The sequence below is a fragment of the Triturus cristatus genome, chromosome 3_2 (assembly GCF_964204655.1).
Source record: "Triturus cristatus chromosome 3_2, aTriCri1.1, whole genome shotgun sequence".
In the NCBI taxonomy this organism is placed as follows: Eukaryota; Metazoa; Chordata; class Amphibia; order Caudata; family Salamandridae; genus Triturus; species Triturus cristatus.
In genome coordinates, this window is record NC_140584.1 from 591206023 (window position 1) to 591232211 (window position 26189).

The 26189-nt window shown below is 46.4% G+C and overlaps 1 protein-coding gene across 3 annotated transcripts in view; it reads right to left on the reverse strand.

Moving 5' to 3' along the window:
• Window positions 1–26189, reverse strand: part of TXLNA (taxilin alpha) — a 101684-nt gene that overhangs the window by 43833 nt on the left and 31662 nt on the right. For all 3 annotated transcript variants that reach the window (XM_085648438.1, XM_085648437.1, XM_085648439.1), the window contains exons 3-6: window positions 24795–25112; window positions 24280–24371; window positions 14700–14870; window positions 13578–13772 (exon numbers count right to left, since the gene is read on the reverse strand). In XM_085648438.1, coding sequence (XP_085504564.1) covers window positions 13578–13772; window positions 14700–14870; window positions 24280–24371; window positions 24795–25112 — 776 coding nt within the window. The remainder of the gene's footprint in view (window positions 1–13577; window positions 13773–14699; window positions 14871–24279; window positions 24372–24794; window positions 25113–26189) is intronic.

Here is a 26189-nt window from a genome sequence, read left to right on the forward strand (position 1 = left end):
CATCCAAGTATACACAAAGCACTACAAGAGTTATATTTCATATACCTCAAGGCTCTGTTAATTGGCTCCTCAGTTGTACATGTCAACCTACAGGACAGAGAGAAATTTCTTTGCTTCCAGTTGACAGAGTTCAGCCACAAGCGCAGAATGGAAACACTAGACAGAAATATGAATTTTGATAATGGTAAAAGGGAAAGAGAAACCTGAATTCTCCGAATGCGTGAGAGGTACCCTGGATGTTTTGAGCTCAAACTAGATGAAGTGAAAACTTGTGGCAGCTCATGCAGGAACAGAGAGCCAGGATGCTTGCTGCTGCAGATTGTGAAGCCTGCAGAAAATGCACATGGTTCATTGTTAGGGTCCCGCTGACTTAGTAGATGCTCAGAGAAAGGCTGATAGTTAAGATAGTTACAGATGGAGAAGACTGCAGAGCAGATTTCTAGGGGCTACAGACCGGAGACTCCTTTCTTCTGTGGCCCAGGACTGGTTTCAGGGGGGAGTCCTAGACAGTATATACCCCATATTAGTCAAAACACAGGCAACCACACACATACTACTAAGGGATTTCAATGAGGTCCAAGACAGTGTCAAGTGTACTTCTGTCCTGTTCCTAACTTGACACATACACCTAAAGGACTGGCACAATTCACTCATGCATTAGTTCGGACAGATATCTGGAGACTGTAACATCCCTTTGAGAAACAATACTCCTTTTTCTCGGGGGCTCATAACACACTTTCACGTTTAGCTTACGTGTTTATCCCGGTTGGGGAGGCAACAACAATACAGGAAAAATATTTGGCCTAGGGTATCTCAGATGATTCAGTTTTGAAAATCGAATCAGGTAAAATGATAGGGGTGCAAAGAGCACACGCAGGGAGATTAAATACCGGAGAGCTGGAGGACAAAGGGGGCTTCAGGTTGAACATAAGCTGTTCTTTGAGGGGAAAAAGGACACTGTAGAATCACAAATGACATTATGGGAGTCTTCTAATACTGTTCTTAACTATAGAGCACGAAATCTCATTGCTCAGGGTAAAAGACACAGGGCAAAGAAATCGGAGGAGAAAGAGAAATTGGGTGAGCAATGCTCTAGTTTGACAGGCTTCCCAATAGAGATGCAGAAACTAGAGGCCATATAATATAGAAATACTACCAATAATGCAGTGAAATCTGGGACAACAAGAAGAAGATGCCTATACGAGATAGGTGACAAATCAGGCCGGCTGTTACATTGGTTAGGGAAAAGAGAGGAAGCTTCCAAGTAAGTGGGCCAACTCCGATTGGGAGGACTGAGGTGTGACTTGCACGGATGTGTGAGAATTTGCAATCTCCTACCAATTTCTGTATACAGAGGTATGCTATTGGAGTTCCTAAAACTGTCCAGGAAAGACAGAGCAGCACTGGAAGGGGATGTCTCCCAGGAGGAGCTTACGTAAGCATGAAGGGTAGGCTTAAAGGCAAAACACCGGGACGAAATAAGTTTCCAGTGAAACTATACAAGAAATGTTCTCCTTTCTTAGGGATCCATATACCAAGTATGTTCAAGGACGCTGGGGAAGCTGGGGACCTCCACCCTAAATCTCTGTCACACGAAAACAGTAGACATATCTTAACCAGGTAAACCCATAAATACTTGTACTGCTTATAGACCCATCTCACTCCTCAACATACAAATAAAGTTCATAGCTAAAAACTTGGCGGTCTGCCTTGCCAGGATAACTGGCACTCTGGTGCTCAGAGACCAAACTGGGGTTATGGCAGGGTGGGCAACCAGATTAAACCTCAAGCTACTGCTTAACTGGCAAGAGCAGATGAGGCATACTGAATATGCTACTTACCAGTATGCATCTGTTCTTGGCATGTAGGGCTGCTGACATTCATATCTGTGCATAGATCGCCGCCTAGTGTTGGGTCCGGATGATTGCACATTGTTGTCCTGGAAGAGTCTTCGAAGTATCCTGAGATGGGTGACTCCTCCCCTGGACCACAGTGCGCATGGGCATCCTCTCCATCCCCAGATTGTTTTTCGCCATTGTGGCAGTGATGGAGTAGATACAGGAAGTGATGACCATGCTATACAGTAATTCTGAGAGCTGCAGCTGCGACAGGCGCCGGGGAGGAGGGTGGGCGATATGAATGTCAGCAGCCCTACATGCCAAGAACAGATGCATACTGGTAAGTAGCATATTCAGTTCGAGGCATGTGGGCTGCTGAATTCATACCTGTGCATAGAATACACAGCAGTACCTCCTATTAGCGGCGGCTACCCGTGCCAGCTGCAGCAGTCTGAAAAAGAGTTTTGAGAACAGCCTGTCCTACAGCTGCCTGCTGTTTTGAGTGTACATCTACACAGTAGTGTTTTGTAAATGTATGTATAGTGGACCATGTGGCTGCTCTACATATTTCTTGTAAAGGAATGTTTCCCAGGAAAGCCATGGAGGCCCCTAACTTCCGTGTTGAGTGGGCTCGTGGTGGAATCATTAATGTGCGTTTAGCTTTTTGATAACAAATTTGGATACATTTAACGATCCATCTGGCTATACCTGCTTTGGAAATGGCGTTGCCTTTGTGTTGTGGAGAGAAGGCAACAAAGAGTTGTTTAGTCTTCCTAAAGTTTTTAGTTCTGTCAATATAGTACATGAGGGCCCGTTTTACATCTAGTGTGTGGAGCATCCTCTCAGCGACATTTTGTGGGTTTTGAAAGAAAACAGGCAGTTCGATGGTTTGGTTTATGTGGAAGTGCGATATTACTTTAGGCATGAATTTGGGGTTGGTACGCAGTACGACCCGGTTTGCGTGAACTTGTATAAATGGCTCTTGAATGGTTAGTGCCTGGAGTTCACTAACTCTTCTTAAGGAAGTGATGGCAACCAGGAAAGCCACTTTCCAGGTAAGGAATTGAATCTCACAAGAATGGAGAGGTTCAAAGGGTGGACCCATTAATCTGGTGAGGACCAAGTTGAGGTTCCACACCGGTGCTGGGGGGTGCCTTGGGGGAATCACCCGTTTAAGTCCTTCCAAGAAGGCTTTGATGGCAGGCACTCTGAATAAAGAGAGGTGCTGCCTGTTTTGGAGATAGGCTGCTATTGCGGTTAAATGGACACGTATTGAGGTGTATGCTAGATTGCATCGGTATAGGTGTAATAGATAGCAGATTATGTTCTGAATAGATGCGTCTAGCGGGTTAATGTCATTGTTGTTGCAATAAATGACAAACCTCTTCCATTTGGCTGCATAGCAAGCTCTGGTAGTGGGTCTCCTAGCTTCCTTAATGATTTCCATACAGTCAGGTGGCAGGTTTAGGTAGCCAAACTCTAGGACTTCAGGAGCCAGATTGCCAGGTTCAGCTGTTGCGGATCTGGGTGTTGAATTTCTCCATGGTTCTGCGTCAAAAGCGCGGGTTTGATCCGCAGCCTTTGATGCGGCACCACGGAAAGTTCCAGAAAGGTGGTGTACCATGGCTGGCGTGCCCATGTTGGAGCAACCAGGATGAGTGTCAGTGAGTGCTGTCGCAGTTTGCGTGCCACCAGCGGTATCAACGGCGCTGGGGGAAAAGCGTACGCAAATCTGCCGGACCAGTTCATCCATATCGCATTGCCCTGCGACTGTGGATGTGGGAACCTGGCGGCAAAGCTTTGGCATTTTGCGTTTTCGTGTGTGGCGAATAGGTCTATCTCTGGATGACCCCAATGCTGGAAGTACGGTTGGAGTACTGATGGGTGTAACTCCCACTCGTGCATCTGGTGGCTGTGTCTGCTGAGCAGATCCGCCATCTGGTTGTCCTTGCCGGGGAGGTGTTCCGCCATGAGGAATATGTTCCTCTGAATGGCCCATTTCCACATGCTCTGAGCGAGATGAGACAACTGTGAAGAGTGTGTTCCTCCCTGCTTCTGTATGTAGTACATGGCAGTCATGTTGTCCGTCCGGATCAACACGACCTTGTTGCACAGGTGTACTTTGAATGCTTTCATTGCCAGGAAGATTGCCATCAGTTCCAGAAGGTTGATGTGCATCTTCTTTTGTTGTGTAGTCCATAGTCCCTGCACTGTGTAATTGAGTACATGAGCTCCCCATCCCTGGAGAGACGCGTCCGCTGTCAGTATTATTTGTGGGACAGGCTCTTGGAACGGTCGGCCCTTGCAAAGGTTTTGTGGATTCCACCAATGCAGAGAGTTGTATGCCCGACCGCTCACCAACACTAGGTCTTTCAACTGTCCTTGAGCCTGATTCCACTGACGTGCTAAGCACTCCTGAAGCGGGCGCATATGTAGTCTCGCGTGTGGGACTATGAAGATGCAGGAGGCCATCATGCCTATCAACTGCATGAACACTCGCGCCGGAAGGGAGTGTTGAGGTTTGAATTTTGTGATCAGCAGTTGCATGCTGTTGATTCTCACTAGAGTTGGCTGAGCTGTGGCAGCCAGAGTGTTGATTGTTGCGCCTAAGTACTGTTGTACGTGCGCAGGTTGGAGACTTGATTTTGGGTAATTTAGTGAGAATCCCAGATCGTGAAGAAGGTGAATGGTGTGGGACATGTGGGTGGCACATTGTTGTGCTGATTTGGCCTGAACTAGCCAGTCGTCCAAATAAGGGCAGACGTGAATATTTTGTCTTCGCAGATGCGCTGCCACTGTCGCCAGGCACTTGGTAAAGACCCTGGGCGCTGTTGTTACTCCGAAGGGGAGAACTTTGAACAGATAGTGATTCCCCTGAATGGTGAATCTGAGGTATTTCCTGTGTGAAGGGTGTATTGGTATGTGGAAGTATGCATCCTTCAGGTCTAGTGTAGCTAGGAAATCCCCCTGAGTGAGTAGTGGGAGAACCTGTTGGAGGGTGAGCATATGGAAATGCTCCGACAGTATATATAGGTTTAGGGGTCGCAAGTCTAGGATAGGTCGGAGCGAGCCGTCCTTTTTTGGGATCAAGAAGTACAGAGAGTACACTCCTGTGCCCTGCTGGGCGATGGGCACTACTTCTATGGCCCCTTTTGCGAGCATAGCAAGCACTTCTTGCTGGAGTAAATGTAAGTGTTCGACTGACATAGGACGGTGCTTTGGTGGTATATCGGGTGGAGTGGAAGTTAGTTCCAGACAGTACCCGTGTTGAATGATGTCCCTGACCCACCTGTCCGTGGTGACGTTCTTCCATGCGGGCAGGAACAGCTGGAGTCGTCCCCCGACAGGTGTTAAGTGGTCGGGGGGTAGGGAGAGGGCGTCACTGTTTGTTTTTTGGGGAGGACCTGGTGTTGCCATATCCACGTCCCCTGCCCTTGGCGCTGGATCCACGATATCCACCCCTGTTGTTTTTGTCGTAGGTGGTTTGTGTGCCACCTTTGGCATACTGTTGTTGTGACCCCTGGCCTCTTGACGTTCCCCTATTTCCAGTGCGACGAAAGGAGCTAGTACGAAATTGTTGGGTTTGTAGCGCCCCCATAGATTTGGCAGTATCTGTGTCTTTTTTTATTTTCTCTAGGGTAGTGTCAACGTCTGGGCCAAATAAAAATTCCGTGTTAACCGGTAAGTTGGGGATATTGTTTTGGATCTCGGGTTTGAAGCCTGAGATGCGTAACCAGGCATGGCGTCGTAACATGACACTAGTGTTTATTGCCCTGGCCACTGGGTCAGCTGCGTCTAGGGCGCATTTTATGGACGCATTAGTGAGGAGTTGTCCTTCTCTAATGAGGAGCTCCGCTGACTCTTTATACTCCTCTGGTAGGTGTTGGAGCAGTGACTCTAGCGTGTCATAATGTGACCTGTCATAACGTGCCAGGAGTGCTTGTGTATTGGCAATGCGCAGGATATTGGCTGCTTGCGCTGCCACACGTTTGCCAGATGTTTCAAGGACCTTTGACTCTTTGTCGGGGGGGGGGGGGGAGCATCACCAGTTGTCTGTGAGTGGGCTCTTTTGCGAGCGTTGGCAACCACCATAGAGTCTAATGGCAACTGACCCCTAATGTATTTAGGGTCACCAGGTGCAGGCTTAGATTTCTTTTCAATCCTGGGGTTTAAGACTCGGGCTCTTGTGGTGTCTTTGAAAATGTCTTTGGCAGGCTTCAGAACCCCTTTAAGCATGGGCAGAGTCTTGACAGTTCTTTCCGAAGATGCGAAAGTGTCAAGCAGGAAGTCCTCCTCAATGGCGTCAGAGTGCAGTTCCACCCCATGATGAGCAGAAGCCCGTTCGATAAGGGCATTAAATGCGGCTGTGTCCTCTGTAGGAGAAGTTTTAATATTGTAGAGTTGCGCATCCTGAGCATGTGGCGTGACACTTGGGTCTGTGGGGTCATCCCATGCCTGATCAGGATCCTGTGTTTCATCGGGATCTGCGTCCCCGGGGTAGATGGTATCGTCCCCACCATATTCCTGCATCGGGTCCGATTCAGAAGGGGTAGGAGAAAAGGACTGCGGATCTAAGTGGAGGGGATGGAAGTGTTCTTGTAGCACTGGTTCCTGCTCCGCCGGTAGCTTGCGTTTAAGAGGAATTTTGTATGGCACCTCTTCCCTGACTGGAGTGATCTTGCGCTTGTGGAGCATGAGCCTGCCAGTGTCGGCGTCGATTAACTGTGGCCCTGAAGGGTCGTGTTCTATTAGGCCAGAGGTGGTGGACTGCGTGTGGAGGACACGTGTCCGAATTTGAAAGAGTTTCGGTGCCGATGTCGGTGGCAGCCCAAAGGTAATGTTGGTGGGCTCCGAGTGCACTGTACCGGGTGAGGTAGTGTGGGGACCCGAGGTAGAGTGGAGGGCTACCTGGTCCCGGATACGTTGGAGAGATGCAGAGACCTGCTGCACAGCAAACTGAGATGGTGGTTTGGTGGGCATCTTGGTAGTAGGTGTGGAGGCCGACCCCGACTTTTTTGTCGGAAGGGGGTCACTGGCTTGAAGGGATGTATCGATAGTAGACGTAGTCGAGGACTTCTTCGGCATCGGTGCTTTAGGCGTCGACGTAGCCGAGGCGGCCATTTTGACTGCGGAGGCGATGGGCCTCGGTGTCGGTGCCTTGTGGTGCACGAGGGCGCGCTTCTTCTGTGCCTCGACCGCGTCTGCTGCGGTGAGTTCGGCGCCAAAGCCTTTTTGTACGCGTTCGGAGCCGACGACTTTCTTCGGCGTCGGCGCCGGGGCAGTGGACTGTTTCGACGCCTTTGATCCGACCACCACCAGTTTTGCTTTCGATTTGGAAGGGACTGGAGCGATGGATGTTTTAAGGTGTAACAACCCGGTCGTCTTGGGTAATATTGGCTCTTGCATAGTGTTCAGTGCCGGGCCGGAAGGCGGGGCCGAGGAACCATGGATTAGGTCTTGGGTAAGGCCCGAAGGCGATCCCTTGACCGGAGCATGACGACTAATTTCGGCCTCCGTTTCGACGGATTGGCCCAACTCCTCGGGAGAGCCGTCTTCTTCAGCCCCATAGGCTTCGTCGATGTCCCCTACCTCGTCGACGGCTTCTTCACGTCGAAAGAGCTCTTCGTCATCGTCGTCCGATTGGGAACCATGCTCCGAAGCGGGGCTAGATAGTATTTCTTCCACGCTCTCGGCGTCCTCGTCCTCGGTGCTGAATATGTTGGTGGGTGCGGGCGCTGCCTGCTGCGCCTCGAGCCTCGCTGCCCGTCGGTTCCGTAGAGTTTTCTTGTATCGGAACCGCGCGCAGGCCATGCATTTTGATTCGTCGTGATCCGGCGAGAGACATTTGTTACAGACCGGGTGGACATCGATGTGAGGGTACTTGGCGTGGCACAACGGACACCTCTTGAACGGAGTTCTCGATTCCATCGTTGATGGGGCGTCGAAGTTTGGACCAATTCGATTCGAAATTTTGAAAAGGGTGTGGAGCACTAGAACTAGTAGTCGACACCGAACGGTAACTGTACCGACGAAAACTATAGGCCTTTTGGCCTAAAACTAAGTATTCCGAAGTTGAGCTAAGATAGTTGCATCCGAACCCAATGGCGGATCCGAACCCAATGGCGGAAAAAAACAATCTGGGGATGGAGAGGATGCCCATGCGCAGTGTGGTCCAGGGGAGGAGTCACCCATCTCAGGATACTTCGAAGACTCTTCCAGGACAACAATGTGCAATCATCCGGACCCAACACTAGGCGGCGATCTATGCACAGATATGAATTCAGCAGCCCACATGCCTCGAACACCGAAGCCATTAGCCAGGAGACAAAGTGTTTGACTTCCTAGACTATGCTGAAAGCATGTGGTTTCGGTCCAACTTTTTGTTAATGGGTATCGCTATTGTACAAGGCACCAACAGCCACCGTGGGGGTAAATGGAGTGTGTTGAGGTCATTACCACTGGGAAGGGAAACTAGGCAGGGATGCCCCTTTCCCTCCCCCTGCACTTTACGTTATGCATAGAGGATCAGGCTGAGGGCAGATGTTACAGGTTTCCTGGATATCATTGGGAAGCCAGAGAAAAATATCACTTTATGCAGATGATGTTCTTCTGTATCTCACGGACCCAGAATTAGCTATCCCCACAACTTATCTCCATTTTCCAGCCCTTTGAGAAATACTCTGGCAACAGGATCAATATCAGTGCTCTATGTGGTAGGCACTTGGGAGAAACCTAGAGACGCCGAACACAATCTTCAGGTTTCAAGGGACGGATTCAGATACCTAGGAATGGAAATAATACCAAGTAAGTCACAATTGCTGGGCAAAAACGTAACAGTATTTCAAGAATTTCAGGCAGATGTCAAATGAAGGAGGATTTCGCTGTCCCTAGCAGGGAGAGTGGCGCTATTTAAAAGGGTTATGCAACCTCAGTTGCTATATGTGTTGCAAAATACCCCATTTACAACACCCAATTCCTACTTTATTAGGATTGACAGGACGACACGTGTGCTACTGTAGAAAAGAACTACATCCAGGATTGCCAACAGACCTCAGCTGCTGGAGCCCACATGGACCGCCTAGACTCTTGGGATAAGGCCATGAATTTCGTGGGATGGCACAGAATAGTGACTAACCAAACCCCGCTATGGAAGGGGCAGATGCTGGAAGAAGTGAGGAAACAGTCAAGATTCTTGTAATGGGATGACGATGGCATTTACATGTAGTGAACTCGGGAGGCTTAAATCATTTGAAATCCTCCAAACTGAATATAAATTCGGACCCACTCCAAGATAGAGGTACATCCATTTAAAACATGCACTCAGACCAGAGGCAGTGGACTGGGGCAAGTCCAAGAGTGTAGTCCGCTCAAAGGTAGGTTACATGAAGAAGAGGTGAAGGCAGTTTCATAGATATACAGCACCATAATTAATAAGCCAGATACACTTAAAAATGTTTGACAAACAGGAGAAAAAGACATCAATCCCATAGAAGATTTAGATTGGGATGATGCACCGATTCACCCTAGAGACGTAGCATTCAAGTTCCAACTGAAGTTAATCCAATTAAAAATTCTAATTAGAATTCACTGTAACAGGACTAGGCTCTTTAGGATGCGTAGGGCCCTATACTCACACATCTTAAAATGTAACATAGTTGAATGCATTTCCCTACACACACTCTGGGAATGCCCGGTTGTTGGAAGATAACAGAGCAATATTACCAGGGAGTTTGATGCAATATTAGAAGCAAATGTTCCTTTTAGATCTCACTATATTTATTTATTTAGAGTTTTATAGAGCGCGAACGTGACCCGTTAGGGTATCAGAGAGATTTACAAACTAAAATCAAAGATTAGGAGCAGACGATCATGAATACACTTGAGGGTATCAGAGCGATTTACAAACTAAAATCAAAGATTAGGAGCAGAAGATCATGAATACACTTGAGGGAGAAAATACAGACAGGAGCAAGGGGGGATTGCACAACATCAGCCTCTGCCCAGTAAAGTTAGAGAGAGGTACAAGTATGCCAAATGCTAAACAGTGTCCATGCTACCAGAATCGCGTAAGTTACATCTATGAAGTCTAGTGAGGCTTAAAACGGGTGGTGATCATATTGAGAGCCATAAAGTGTTGCAAAGTCGTAGATTCTGAAAGTTCCCCGAGAGAGGTTATGGTAGGAATTTGCCCATTAGTCTTAGCTTCCTTCTTGAATCTAGGAAGAGATGTTATTCGTCCGATGACTGGCGGCAGCGAGTTCCAGATTCTAGGAGCGGCCCCAGAGAAAGCTCTGTTGTAAGTTTTCTTCTTCCGGAATGAGGGTGGTTTCAGCATAAGATCCCTGGCACTTCAGGAGTGCCTACCTCCACCGGATACCTCAATTTTATGAGCAAGATACAAAGGTGACTTAGAGTGTAGCGCTTTGTGTGTGATACAAGCCAGTTTGAGTTGGATTCTGGCTTCGTAAGGAAGCAAAGTCAGGGCCTTCAAGTGCGGTGAGATGTGGTCGGACTATTTTGAGCCAGTTAAGAGTCTTGCGGCTCCGTTGAGATCTTGGGTGACCCGAGAGGGTTGCGCATCCGTATTTGATCCTAGAGATAACTAAAGCCTGTACTGCCATTTTGAGGTCAGAAGTATCTAGGAATGGTTTTAGCTTCCTAAGGTAGCTCAGGTGAAACCTGGCGTTTTTGGCCAGTGTGTTGATGTGGGCTCGCTTTTTCAGGTTCTTGTCCAGTGTGATTCCTAGTTATTTGGCTTGGTCCACAATGATTGGGGTGCAGTTCAGGCCGGAGATCGAATTGGTCCATTCTAGTATGTCAGTGAAGCTTTTGGGAGGGGAAATTAGTAAGAATTCAGTTTTTTGCATATTACGTTTGAGCTGGTTGCTAACTGGCCATTGCACAGTTCGCTTTAGAGACTCGTTCATTGTTTTGATCTCTTCTGAGGATGAAACTTTGATGTAGATCTGTGTTATCTGCATACATATGGAAAGAGATGTTGGCGTTATGCAGAATTTTAGTTAAAGGTTCCAGGTAGAGGTTAAAAAGAGTTGGGGAGAGAGTTGAGCCTTGCGGGACTCAATAGTAATCTGGGAGGGAGAGGATAGATTAACTAAGAATCTTTGAGAGTGGTTCAGTAAGAAGGATTTGAACCATTTGAGAACGGTTCCCCTTAAACCCAGCCTGTTTGAGCCGGTCAAGTAACTTCTCATGGTTAACTGTGTTGAACGCAGATGAAAGGTCCAGAAGAATTAAGAGACCCGTTTTGTCCTGGTCTAGGGCTTGAAGGGCATCATCCACTATATGGAGAATAGTAGTTTCAGTACTGTGGTCTGGCCTGGAACCAGATTGGCAATCGTCTAGCAGGTTGAATTTGGCGATGGGTTGGCTAAGTTGCTGTTGCCCACATTTCTCGAGCACTTTTGCTATTAGGGGAATATAAGATATGGGTCGGAAATTGTCCAGTTCCGCAGGGTTTAATGTGATATATTTTTTTTTTTTTAAGATGGGGATGACTTAACCAGTTTTTAGAGAGTCGGGCACGGAACCTTGCATTAGGGAAGCATTTATTATTGTAGTCCAGATGGGGAGGATAAATTGGTAGGTTGCGGATAAACAAATGGAGGGGAGCAGGTCATTGAAGTGGTATAGGGTTATATGTTATACTAGCTAAACCAAGTGATGTGACTCTTACACTGACTCAACTGCTATTTTGTAATCTGGACTTTATGGTAGCTAAATGGGACATTCCCAAGCTGGAGGGAGGGGGGGGGGGGGGGGGGGGGGGGGGGAGGTACCAGGCCCCAAATAAACAGCTATGGATCACACTGTATGTACTTGTATATGGAATTGGAAAGAGTGAGGTATGTGGGGAGGTGGTGGCCAGGGAAGTTTGACAAAATCTAGGGCGCAGTATGGATTGATAATGGAGGGATTGCTATCACTGCGCATTAACTTGGATATACTAAAGAACGTTATAAACAAGGAGACTTAAACCTGCCAAGGATCGTGATCCCTGAAATTGCTGTGAAGGGAGGATGTAAGGGTGACATAATGACACACACATGCTGGTTAGGTACGAGGGGTATGCAAGCGCCACATAGCCATGGAATGGCCCACACTCCTGCAACACTTCCGACACAATGTGACCGACACTCCACAGCACCTAGACGCACTAACACTCAAGCTGGATGAGACCCATGCCGAATCCCAAACACCGCACGGCAGCCTCGCACACAATGAGCAAACGGAACCCCCAACAGGTCCAACAAGGATAGAACTGCCATGACCAGTCATAAACCCCATTAAGTCCCAAGCCAAAACCATCAGAGATAACAGCTGCTCACCTAAACAGACCATCCCCTTCCAAACCACTTCTACCCAGTTTAGAATCAAAAGTTCATAATAAACCGAATTTCCTGGTAGTTCTATACACCAGAGATTAGATAAGAAGGATAACTCCCCCCGGGGCGAGGACATCACTGCAGCAAACATTCACTGCCCAACCTACAACATACACTCAGACAAACAACTATTGGAAATACAATGTAAAATGTGTAAAATGATCCTATGTGGTGACAATGTAACATGAGCAATGATAAAACAGCAAAAATCTAATAAAATGGTTTAATAAAAAAAGAAAAAAAAGAGCACACATGCTGGCCGAGGTCCCATGTGACGCAGAGACCAGAAACTACTGTTGATAATCTATTATACTAATGTGGAAGTAGTTTGTTTCAGGTTTAAAAATAAAAGAAAGTTTGTTATATAAATAAAAAACACTAGGGCTCCAGACTCAAATAGGGGTGGGCAAAGTTTTAATTTCAGCCTTTGGTTACAAAGTTTCATAACGTTTGTGTGAAAAGGCTAGATCCTGCACCAAGAACCAACAAAGCACAGCCAAATAATGTATCCAGTAGGCTCTGGGATGGGTAGAGTAGCGGGCCTGAACAAAGTGCAGACCTTGAGCTTAACATCTGCTCAGCATAGGCAAATGCTGGGCCTAGTGTGCTGAGGAAGCATAAGCGTTAAGCTACTTGACTGTCTTTGATTAAATCAATGGTGATGTGATATGCAAGCCAGGTCTAAACTGGGGTGGCATGGTGAGCAAAAGAATGATGGATTTAACCCAGATCTCTTGACTAGGGGTGAATGTTTTGATTTGTTCTGTATTCCGTCCATCAATTGTGTGTCTTTTGATGTGATATGCAATTCCACTGATGCTGTTTGTAATGTGTTGACAATCGATGCAGGGAGCATTTTTTCATCTTCTTCCACATAATTAGTTCATAATGGATGCCTTGATTTCGCAGACTCCCCTAATCCATCCCAATCTTTAATCTTGTTCTCTTTAATTCCCTTCTCGTCCTTTCGGAGCACCTACTCTAGACAAGGACTTCACCTGTCTTACATCTATCTGAACCCACAATGCCGAGTAAACGTTGTCATTAAGTCTTCTTAAGTCGTTCTCCTGAATACAACTCCTCCCCACAGCCAAAACATATTTTTCGTTGTGCTTTCCATTTTCCCTGTAACCACATTTCGAGGACATCATTGCCCAATAGTTTACTTGAATATCCAATCTAGTCACTTTATTTCCACTGCCATAAGGACATGCTCCTCTGCCCTTCCTTTTGAAACTTCTACTATTCATTTTACCTTAAGAACCACTCCTGCAGACCTCTGGTTGCCTTTGGAGTCTTTTACGCCTCCCCTTTGAGAAAGCACTCCCTTTCTCACCTCCTCTCGAAGCTCATACTGCTCAATTAGTTTCTTCAGGCGTTCAGCCAGCTCCACATTCTCCTGCCGTAGTTTGGAGTTGCGCTCATTGTGTTGTTCCATCTGAACCTGGATGTCGTTTAAAGTGACCTGGAAGTGAGACGTCACCTCTTTGCGTTTTTCCTCTTCCTCCCGGGCCCGCTGCACTCCCTCATCCTGAATCACAGAGAACAAGGTGTACAAAGTGTGAAAAATGTTCATCCTTTTACTCTACCTTAGGATATGGAGATTCAGGGCGGGGAGGGATATACAACATCCTGTCACATTGTAAACATGCACACTGGCAGCTAAGAGTAAAAATACTACATTCCCATACAGGCCTCAGACCCCTGACTGATGGGCCAGGTGCTCACAACTGGCTTTCACTTGGACATCAGCAAACTAAATGGTTTACACCAAATCTAGAACTCTTAAAAGATCAGTATGGACAGCTACATGTGATTCAAAATTATAGGACAAGCTTTGATTAAAACGGTGGCACACGGAGCAAGGGGAACAGAAGTTGACAAACCATCTTTCCTTCCAACACAGTCAAAGGGAAAAACGCAATATTAAACCTAGATGGTGTTTACAAAGGCATTAGCTAACTAGGGGACAATATAGTTATTTTCCAGACAGCTATACATTAATGTACAGCATAACACAACCCAAGCATCAAGGACTATAGAAGTCTTGCATTCGCCCACTGCTGGGCTGGTCTTTGAAATCTCATTCATTTTACAATGCTCCCGATTCCCCTCATCCTCTTCAGAAAGACTCCTTAGACACGCCTTCTCAATATAAGAACAAAGGTAGCTCTCAAGGACACACCAAGAAGGAAAAAGTGTCTGCTTACACTTGAAGGAAGTAAAAGTGCATAACTGAGCCAACAGGCACTTAACACATTTAAGAAGGTTTACTTTAAACGATCTCCAGGACAGACCAAAAGAGGCAGACTAACCTTTAACAGTATAGAAGCTGCTGCTCCAGCACTCAAGCGATGATGGAAAGTCTTGATGGGGTATCCAACAAAGAAAGGTGGAAACTCTACCTTCATCAACCTCCCACACCTCGCCCCCAACACACACAGATACACATTTTTACCTTGAGCATGCGGTTGTGTCTCTGCAGTTCACGGCACAAACTCTCTAATTTGCTGCGGGCCAGGATGGCCTTGCTATGCTCACTTCGGAGGTGATCCTTCTCTTGGATTAGCTGCGACTGCTTTTTCTGCATGATCTTCATCTGCTTCTGTGAGGTTCGGTGTTCTTCCAGCTGAAGTGAAAATGCAAAATCCCTTGTGAAAAGGATTAAATATCAACGGACCAAAGCAGCAACAGTAAAGAGGACCTTAAGCTCGAATGTCTGAGGTCAAATTCGCTCAAAATATGAAAACCAGGTTATTAAAAATGGCCTAAACAACTGGAATGATGTCTTTCCCGCGTCAGCTATGGCAGTGAGGAATCTGTAAATAGTCAGTGATACTGAGTTTCCTTTGAATCTGTTGTGGATAAGTGTTTTGTTTAATCTGTGCTCTTCAAGCAGACTACTTCCCTTTCTCAGTTTTTCACACAAAGGTTTAGCACTGTATGTATTTGTGCAAGCATGTCTGGGCTTGAACACAGGTTACAGCATATCCAAATGACAGATCTGGTTTAGCCAAAAGCAATTTCATTTGTTAATTTTTCCAAATCATATACAAATCCATGTGCTCTTTGTTAGGAGAAGGATCATGTTGAAAACCCTGTGCATCATGCACTGGATCTATTATACTTCTAATCCTTACTTTCATTAAAACTAGGTATTAACCATCAGGCTCAGTCTGCAGGTTAGATTAGCCAGGTGGCGAGTAGAGCTTTCAGACTGCATGGAAGAGAATGTCAAGATCTGCATTTTAGAAAGAAAGTAAAAACCTGGCTTTTCGACACAAATTTGTAAATACTTACTGCTTCATGCTCTTCTGCCTAAAACTCTTCTCTAGTATCAATAAACCCACTCAGTGTATATTGAGCATTAGTAATTATTTTAAATAGATAGACAAAGACCCAGGTCATTATCACATTAGTCCAATTAAGTTTTAATCTGAAATGGGTCTGCATTTACAACATGCTTTAGGTGCGATTGTGTCACTTTTAATGCAGTGTGTGTGTAGTGTAGATGACATTATTTAATCATTACAACCGATCACCTAACAAACTGATACTGCAACTTGCAAACATCCAGCTGTCCCCATTCCACCAATTTCTAACCAATAGTAAAGCTCTAAGGGACCTGGATATAAACAGGGAGGTCACCTAGGCTGAAATAAAGATTAATTGAAACAATTATACAATATAGAAAACAGATTACTACAATTCACAGCAAATTAATAATTTCTTATGAATATAAATGCAGGAAAAATCAGGCATGTTTAGTCTTAATTTGGCAGAATGGAAGCCCAGCATGTAACATGCGTTAAAGAGAGCAGCGACAGAGACGTTAAATCTCACCTTTGGAACCTACTGGGTTTGCCAATGCTTTTTTGGTGATGTGGCATAGCATTGGTAAAAAGAAATGTTCTTTCCCGGGGTTGTTTAATATAGTTTCTTTTTTTTTTTATAAGCATAATGCTGCAGCTGCTGTTAATGGTGGTGTCATTCTGTAACTGTGCACATGCATCATCACACATGTGCACGCCTACAGAATGAAGCTGCCAACAGTTAAATCCACCAGGAGGTTGGTGGGGGGGAGGGGGGGAGCAACAGAGGAATAAGTGGGGGCCCGAGAGAGAGCAACACTGTGGCGCGAGAAAAGCACATGAGGAACCCAGGGGTAGAAGCAAAGGAGGGAGACAGCAACACCGAGCATGGTTGAGGAGAGGGACACAAACAAGAGAGAGAGCAACACTGATCAGAGGTGGAGAAAATTACATGGATGAAAGTACAGCACAGAGCACTGGGGAAAAAGGCCCACAAGGAAACTGCTGGAACACTTGAACTCTCATGGAGTAATTAAACAAAACAGAAACAAAATTGTTCCCTAAAAGTCATCAGTGGAAGGACACAATTAAATACCTTATGTTCCATGCAGAGACAAATACAAGACAGGCAAGACAGGCCCTCGAATAAGAAGTAAGTAAATGGCACTGTCAACAGCATCAGCCAACAGTGAACAATGGACGAGTTTGTAAGTTGGCTGTAAGTTCTTAGCAAGCTGACACTTGGACTTTTGCAAGCAGGTAGTTGTCTGGTAAGCTCCATTTAAAAAGATGCTGCAAGCTACCCACACCTAGGGTTTTAATTGTCAAACAAGCAACAAAGGAAAGTCAGTAAAACTTTAAAAAAAAACAATTATGACATAGATCACGTAAATGAACCAGCTTTCCATAAATGAAATTAACAGAGTAACATTTTCTGACGATATTTTGTTAAGCATTAGGGAATTTCTGGATCTACCCCGCATTGGTGAACGACCCATGGGAGCATTACTATATGCGGATGATGCTGTCCTTTTATCCCGCACACAAATTGGTCTGCAAAAAAGTGTCACGAGTTTTGTAATGTATATGTCTAGCCTAGATCTCAATGTCAATATAACAAAAACGTATGTTATGAAATGTAGCAAGCCTAGTGTTAAGTGTCGGGATATCTTTATTGACAAGACACTAGAATTTGTTAACTATTTTGCATACCTTGGAATTGCTTTCAATAATAGGGGGTCATGGGCAAACGCCATTAGAGCAAGAAAATTGCATTTTTTCAAAGCCATAGGAGCTCTGACAAATGGTCAGGAAGCTAGGAAAGCATCCCATCGCACAATTTACAGAGCTAGATGTATTTCAACTGCTGTGTATGGAGCTGGAATATGGGGGTATGTAAATGTTGATTCACTGCAGACAATTGAGAACAACTTTTTTTTTTATCTTTTAGCAACCACAAACAGTATGGCTACGTATATTGTCCATGCCGAGTTGGGAATGTCATATCTGTCCGACCTAATTAAAATGCAGCCGTTCATTTTGTGGCACAAGATCTGGTCAAGTGTGGCCACAGGACTTAATAGGGACATGACTGAAGATTGCCTGAGCCTACAGTGGGTTTCAAGTATCCCATGGCTTAATTATGTCAAGCACTTCGTGGCCAACCTGGGACATCCTGAATACTTCTCCAACCCTGTTAGCATTTCTACCATCCAAAGGCAAGAACTAAAGACCACCTACATGAACTTTTTAGAGAATTTGAGATTCTCTCTAAATAATGACAAACCGGCTGTTAGAGAACCAACTGCTCTTGATACAACCAGGGATACAACCATACCTTTTAAATACAAAGGGAAGTTACGACAGGATGTTATTGACACGCTTACGCTTAGGTAACTTTCACAACATGGTTACATTTCCAAACATGAACGATTGGTCACACCCCCTAGACCCTTGCCCATGTGAAGATATATCCTCACAGACCACGATTCACATTATGTTTTTCTGCAATTTTTATACATTGTTAAGGATTGGTTTTTGCCAATTTTAAAAGAGCTAGGTCTGAGACAATGGCGTCCCGCATTTATTAAATTGCAAATTTTAGAAAATGAAACTTCGAACGACTGTATAGCTAAATATAATAAAGGGGTTGTTAGATTTAGAAAAACAATGTAATATCTCATCCCCTCACTGCGATCAACTGGATGTCATTTCTAACCCATGCACATGTTGGACGATGAAGTAGGAGGATGAAGTCTTTTTAATAACTTTTTTAATGGCTTTTTAAATCATTTTGTAGAATCAATGTATATTCTTCTTGTACCATGCTTTTGTGATTTAATACTTGAATCGAATAAAGCGAATTTAGATTTTTTTTTATGTTAAGCATTAAATATTAAGTGCACTATTCACACAAGGCCTTCTAGGGGCGGATATCAGACTAGGAATTCACATAGAATACAGTCACGTGTTCATAGTCTTGCAGAATTTCAGATGCTCTTTCAAACCGGAGACCTTTTGCCAAGGAGTTAGTAAGTTTCACTGCTCGTCCCTCATTGTGTTGTTGCTTGCCCCCTCCCACTTCTCTCTGTGCTGTTGAATTCCTCTTCCCAAGGTCCTGTCTGGTTTCTGCTTACCCTCTGCATGTCGACTGTACCCTCCCGCTCCTCTCCATGTTGTCAACTGGCCCCTTCCCTCTGCCCTCGCTCTAGTCCGTTGCTTGCATCCTTCCACCCCATCCCGCATTGTTGCTTGCCCTCTCCCACCCTCTCCTGCGCAGTTGCTTGCCCTCTCCCACCCCATCCCACGTTGCTGCTTGCCCTCTCTGTGAGAAGTTGGCCTGGTATATGCTGTTGACTAGTTAAAGTGGACACCTTGCACCAGTACAATTCAACTCTTATGGTAGTAGGTTTAAGACAACCTTTCAAGAAAGCTATCCTAGTGGTAGCTGTGGAGAGCAGCCTTCAGGCTAAGTCTTTAGAGGAATGTAAAGCACCTTGTTTTACCTTATAATATCTTGAATCACTAAATGAAAGGACACCACACAGGTATATAGATCAAATATATATGTATTTATTACTAACAACTCTCTGCTAATCTCCTTATGAGATTAGAAGTCAGGAACATATGCATAAATCAACGTTTCACAATAAATTAAGCACAAATATGGCTAGGGCCCTAGGGGCGTACCAGACCATATACTAAAAAAGAGACTTAAAGATAACGACTTGCAAGGGGACAAGGCCTAGGGCCTTCAGAAGTGCTGAGGCCTCATGAAACCACCCAAGGCAGGGAAGTAAAGGACCCACGGGAGACGCATGCAGTGTGAGAACACAGCCGCAAATCCCTATTGACTTCAATAGAGCAAGTCGCGATTAGAAATTAAGAGTCTAAGGATACTTCGGGAGAGTCTACAAGCAAGTCACTTACAGGGTAAGTAGTTCTAGAGCAAACACCCACAGGAGCACCGTAGTGCTGGAGTTACCTCACCCAGGGAAGCCGGTGCATAGGTGTCTTTTGGTGTCGGGTCGCAGCGTCGTTTTCAATGGGAGCCAAAGAAGACTTGCTGCCTGTGACGACAGGAGAAGTGTCCGGTGGAAATCAAGCCTGGATTCAGAAGAAGGAAGACCTGAAAGCAAAGGGTACAGTGTTCAAAGTCACTTGGCAGTGGCCCGGGGCAAGGAAGATGGATGCCCAGAGTCGTCAGGTGATTTCAGGTGATCCACAGGTGTCTTGACCCTTCAGCCACGAGGTCCAGGAGGCGTCGACGACAACCAGGAGCTGGATTCGGCGTGTCCCACGAAGTCTGCAGCTTACTGCGGTGTGGGTGACCAGTTTGGAGCCAACAAGCCTTGGTAACAGAAAGTCTCGTGGAAAGGATAAAAAGTCAGCGGTGCAGACCAGCAAGGTCTGAGGGACTCACCCAGCAAGGGTAAGTCAGGGCAGGCCTGGAGCAACCAGGGGAGCCCTTTGGAACTTTACAAAAGTCTTCAGGGGACCCACAAGCCAACCGGCAAGGGATCGCGAAGACGCCTCAGGAGGATCCACTCAACAGGGGCCCACGGTCACTCAGGACGGGGTAGGCCTCTGATCTTCGGAGGGATTCCTGCTAGAGGCTTGGACTACACGTGGCCCAAAGCACAGGTTCGTAGAACGTCGTGAAGGGGTTGCACTCGAAAATAGTGCACGGTACCCAGGGATTGCGGTTCCTCGCCACTCGTGGGGTCCACTTGCCTCAGTGTCGCTGGGGATTCACGATGGCCTTGGAGAAGTCAGGAAATCCTCTTCCTGAGCTGCAGGGACTTCGGGCTCCGGCGGGAGCGATGGAGTTTGCGACCGTTGATTGCAACATTTGGTGCCTGCCAAGCAGGGGAGTCACTCCTTGACTCCAAGGGAGATTCTTCCGTCTTCCAAAGGTTGTGGAACGTCGAAGGTCTGGGATTCGTCTTCAGAGCGTCGTCCAAAGGTATCTAGTTTGCAATGGCAAGGGTTCCCTAACTTACACTGAAAGGAAGGGAGGGACTAGCTCTATGAACCCACCTATGGGAGGGTCAGGAGAGTGGGTGGCTACACCCACTTCCCTTTGTCCAGTTTTGCGCCAGAGCAGGGGCAGGTAGCCCCTGAGCCGGTTTGAACTGGTGTATGCACAGAGGAGCCTACTGCTCCCCCAGTGCAGGACTTCAAAGCATTCTAGGAGTGCACCCACCCAGCCCCAATACACTAAACCCTGTCTGGGAGGTGGTCACACCTCCCTGTGACAGGATACCTATTGTTGGGCTTCCTCCACTGCGACTTTCGGTCATCAGCAGGAGGGCAGCCCAGTGTCTGTGACTGGTGGCATCCATTTTGTGATGCCAGGGATCTGCAGGATTCTACCGTGTTTCCACAGTAGGTACATGTCTATCCCTCTAGAAGAGTGGGATCATACTCCCACACCAGTTACTGGTGTGGGAGTATGATTCCAAAGCGTTTGACACCAAACACCCCCAGAGAGTGGACTCTGAGAGCTGCAGAGGGGCCCTGCTCAGGCAGAGGCACCCCCTCACATGGAAACCAAGCACCCTGCCCTCAGGATTGATAGGGCCTGCCTTAGGGGTGACTGAAAGGTTTAAATGTGTGTGCAGGAGAGATATAATGAACCTATATCTCAGTGAGTAGTGCTAGCACCACCTCACCCAGGCTGCAGTAGCAGGCCTGTGGTGTCAGATTTAGTCTGCTTCCCAGGGGTGCCATAATACATGCTTAAGCCCCTGGTAGGCCTGTGAAGTACCTATGCCCTTGGTACCTAAGGTACCATATACTAGGGACTCATAAGGCCCCACAGTATCCAATCACTAGTGCACCTAATATGCACTCCATGTTGTTTAGAGAGAACAGAGAGGCTGGGGGCCTGATTAACAGGGTCCCAGCCAGACCATAGCCAGAAACCAGTGTAAACATCAGGAAAAAAGTGGGGGCAACATAAGAGGCAGATCCTACTCTCCTACACTCTCCCACCCCATCCCGCGTTGTTGCTTGCCCTCCCCGACCCTCTTTCATGCTGTTGCTTTCCCTCCCCGACCCTCTTCCGTGTTGTTGCTTGGCCTCCCCGACCCTTTTCCGCGTTGTTGCTTGCCTTCTCCCCTCTTCCGCGTTGTTGCTTACCCTACCCTCCCCTCTTCCGCGTTGTTGCTTACCCTACCCGACCCTCTTCTGCGTTGTTGCTTGCCTTCTCCCCTCTTCCACGTTGTTGCTTGCCTTCTCCCCTCTTCCGCGTTGTTGCTTGCCCTCTCCCACCCTCTTCCGCGTTGTTGCTTGCCCTCTCCCACCCTCTTCTGCATTGTTGCTTGCCCTCTCCCACCCTCTTCTGCATTGTTGCTTGCCCTCTCCCACCCTCTTCTGCATTGTTGCTTGCCCTCTCCCACCCTCTTCTGCATTGTTGCTTGCCCTCTCCCACCCTCTTCTGCATTGTTGCTTGCCCTCTCCCACCCTCTTCTGCATTGTTGCTTGCCCTCTCCCACCCTCTTCTGCATTGTTGCTTGCCCTCTCCCACCCTCTTCTGCATTGTTGCTTGCCCTCTCCCACCCTCTTCTGCATTGTTGCTTGCCCTCTCCCACCCTCTTCTGCATTGTTGCTTGCCCTCTCCCACCCTCTTCTGCATTGTTGCTTGCCCTCTCCCACCCTCTTCTGCATTGTTGCTTGCCCTCTTCTGCATTGCTTGCCCTCTCCCGCATTGTTGCTTGCCTTCTACCATGTTGTTGTTTGCCCTGTCCCACCCCTTCCGCACTGTTGCTTGCCCTGTCCCACCCTCTTCCACACTGTTGCTTGTCCTCTACCGTCCTCTTCCGCACTATTGCTTGCCCTCTTCTGCATTGTTGCTTGCCTTCTCCCACCCTCTTCAGCATTATTGCCTGCCTCTCCCGCATTGTTTGCCCTCTTCTACCCTCTACCACATTGTTGCTTACCCTCTACTGCCCCCTCCTGCGTTGCTGCTCACCAGACTCCCACCTCCTCCCACGTTGCAGGTCGCCCGACTCTCATCCCCTCCTGCGTTGCTGCTCACCCGACTCCCACCTCCTCCCACATTGCAGGACGCCCGACTCCCACCCCCTCCCACGTTGCAGCTCGCCCGACTCCCACCCCCTCCCGCGTTGCAGCTCGCCCGACTCCCACCCCCTCCCGCGTTGCAGCTTGCCCGACTCCCACCCTATACCCCGCTGGAGCTTGCCCACCTTCCACCCTCTCTCGCCTTGTAACTAATCCGTCACCCACCATCTCCTGTGTGGTAGCTTACCCGCCTCCCACCCTCTCCAGCGTTGTAACTTACCCATCTCCAACCCTCTCCAGCGTTGTTGCTTTGCCACCTCCCACCTTGCTCCTTCCACCCTTCAGTCCCCCAAAAAAGAAAACAAGCATTGTCAAAGCCAACAGGTCTAGCTTAACTGACCTATTGGCTTGGACAATGGTTTTAGCCATGCTGCACAGAAGCATGGCTCAACGTTTATTTATTTTTTTAAAGCACTATGACGTGGCCAACCGTTGCTACATCATAATATTTTCTTTTTTTTGCTGCTGAAGGAAGGGCGGGGAGGTAAGCATCTAGACAATCTGTGCTGCATGCTCTCCTGCCTTCCGAGATGCCGCCAACTAATCCTTCCACCAGCAGCTTAAAAAAAATCTCTATGAAGCAGCCATAGCTTTGTCATGCTGCACAGAATTGACAAAGTCAATAGCTTGCACAGATGAAACCTACTGGTTTTGCCAACGTGTGTTCCAGGAGTAGTTTAACATTCTACTTTATAATGAATTCCATGCAAAAAAAAAAATCCATTTGTGCCAAGGACCAGCTCAACCTTTTGTGTATATAATCCCTCAGCTATTGAGTTGAGTAAAAATTAATTTCCCCTCAATTACCCTTACATTGTAGGCAGGCAGCACTGGTATAAAAAACTGTGAACGTTTACCTTTGATATGTGACCATTGTTGAGCAATATATGAGTTATGAAGTTAAACACGACAAAGGAAACCGTTGTAAAACAGAATCTAATCACAGTAGGTGTCATAACTAGGGTGGTACATACGCAAACATGCATTCTGAAACTCAACAATGTACAATATTCAAGATTAATTAAGCAAACACTGAGTCAAAGGGGGAGGAAAGCGTGCCTAAATCTGACATGCAATTTGTATGTAATGTCCATAGTTGAATACAGTAAAGTAATTACTGTTCTCTCAAATTGTTTTAACTGCATGCAGAAGGACGCTAAAAGTATGTAGAAGGATAAATGTACTTACTTTGCAACTCACACTGAAAGATTACCATTTTAAATAATCCACACAAGTGCAAACCCCATACAATTCCTAGCGAGCAAGATTTCAGTTTCTAATTTTGGACTAGTTCTCTGACTTGTGGGGAGAGATGCTTTGTGAAACTTGTGCATGGCATAAGAGTGAAGGAGGATTCCTCCAATGTGGCTATATTTTCCCTGGATAACGGCTGGAGGTTCTCTCATGCGAGTACACAATTCACAAACAACATAAAGAAAGAATATGTCAGATTTTTCAACTCGTAGCATGCTTGGGTTACAAGTGTGCTAATTGTTCTAAGCAGCAGAGGGGCCACATTAGATCATTATACATCTTGCAGTGTGAACGGAAGTGCCAACACAGTTCTATAGCATGCTAAACATGTATAAGCAGAGGGGTTGGTTGTAAGATTTTAAGTCCACAATGGGCAGGGAATCTTACCAGTTCAGCATACTTCTTGCACAGCGCAGCAAGTTTCTCCTCAGAGGTGCTCAGTGTGTTGAGTGTCTGCATTAACAATGTGATCTCCTTTCCTGCAAAACATAGAATATGGCTGTTGCAACACAGCTAGGACTACTTCCTCCAAATAAATAAACAAATACTGTGCCTTTGAGTTGTGCTGTACGAACTCTGAGGGAATAACAGAACAAACATTAGATCTCCTGAAGGGCACAACTGGGATCAAAGAGCACATAAACAGAAATTCAAGCATGGATAGAGCTTGCAGGCATGCCTAAACCCTTAAATAGAGAATAATCACTGAATAAAAGAACAGGAAGGCACCCAGCTTGAACGCACTGAAACCAAACGACTTCACAATAAACTTCGTGCATGCCACAAGTGTCAGACTGACTTTTGACAATCCACTCAGAGAGCAGACACTAAAAATACAGAAAAGGACCCTTCATTCTACAGCTCCAGACCTTTGAATTCCAAAGAATTCTCTGAAGACATACCAAGACCTCTGGCTTTCTTCTTCTCCTGGGTGCGTTTCTGATCACGGTCTGCAAACTCATCATTCACCCGAATCTCTTCAGTCTCAATCTTCAGCACCTCCTTCTCGCCATTGATCTCAGGGATGCCTGGCTCTGGCTCTCCATTTCTCACAGGTTCCATCAGCCCCTTTTCTACCTCGTCGGGTTCTGGGGGGGCATCTTGGCCATCATCGATGCAATATGTATTTAAGATGTCTTCTAGTTGCCTGCTGAGCTCCTCGGAAACATCACAGGCAAGGGGCTGGGTGTCACAGGGTCTCTCCTCTGCTGCTTGTGGTGCTGCATAAGGGAATACATGAAGATCTGAGATCTTATTCACACAATGTCACCAGCTCTCCTCTCACACCCCAAGTCCTCATACCTGCCACACCAGTGAGAAGAACCCCAGTTTTACCTGTAGCTGTGTCACCTCCGTCAAGGTGGGTTATTAGCAAAATAAAAAAACACACACAACCATATACATATACACTTACACACAAATCATTGTGTCCGGGTATGATCTGGAAGTCTCATAATAATTTGGGCCAATAATCTTAGCCCATGTACATAATTTCAGCTGAGCTCACTCTGAATTTAAAATGGGTTGGCGCTGCATATGAACACCAGCAATAACTTCACAAAATATAGCACTATCTTGTTAGCTCGTAACTGCAACTATATTGGTGACATTTGCCAGAGTACTTATGAAAGCATGGCCATACAATACATAAATTCATGTAATGTGAGTTTCTCTCGAATTTAAATCTGCTGGCTATTCACCTGTGTGAATATTATGAATCTGAGATTTTAAATCTGGCAATTCACTGCTATAACATAGCAAAAGTGCAACCCAAAAATAGTTTCTAATGTTGCTGCAAAGGAATTCCAGGCAGCTCCGATAGTGCTCCCAGTGAGCCTCTCATTAAAGAGCTAGTTCTCTGCTGCCATAGAGAGCATAGCTTCGGGGCAGTGAGAGTGGGTGTTAGGATGCAAGGTACTTTTTTATTTACGTTTGGGACTTGGAAGAGAGGCAGAGTTTGATATGGCTCTCCTATTACTTGCAATAAACAAGGGTTTTTTCACTGAGGAAATTCTGAGTGTTAGATAACACGATCTTCACTAGGATTGCCTATTTGACATCATTCAGTTACTGTTATTCACTGTGACCCATATAGAACTACATTTTTAATGAAGGAAGTGAATATGCACTTCCTTTACCAGAGGGAGGTAGGCACATAGCAGAATTTCACAATCAGACAGTAACTACTTCAACGTGTTAAGCCTTTACTAAAGATCGGTGAACAACTGGCAGTCACAAATTTGAAAACGGGGCAATGTTTGCTCTTTATATTTCCTAACTGAGTAACATTAGCAGAG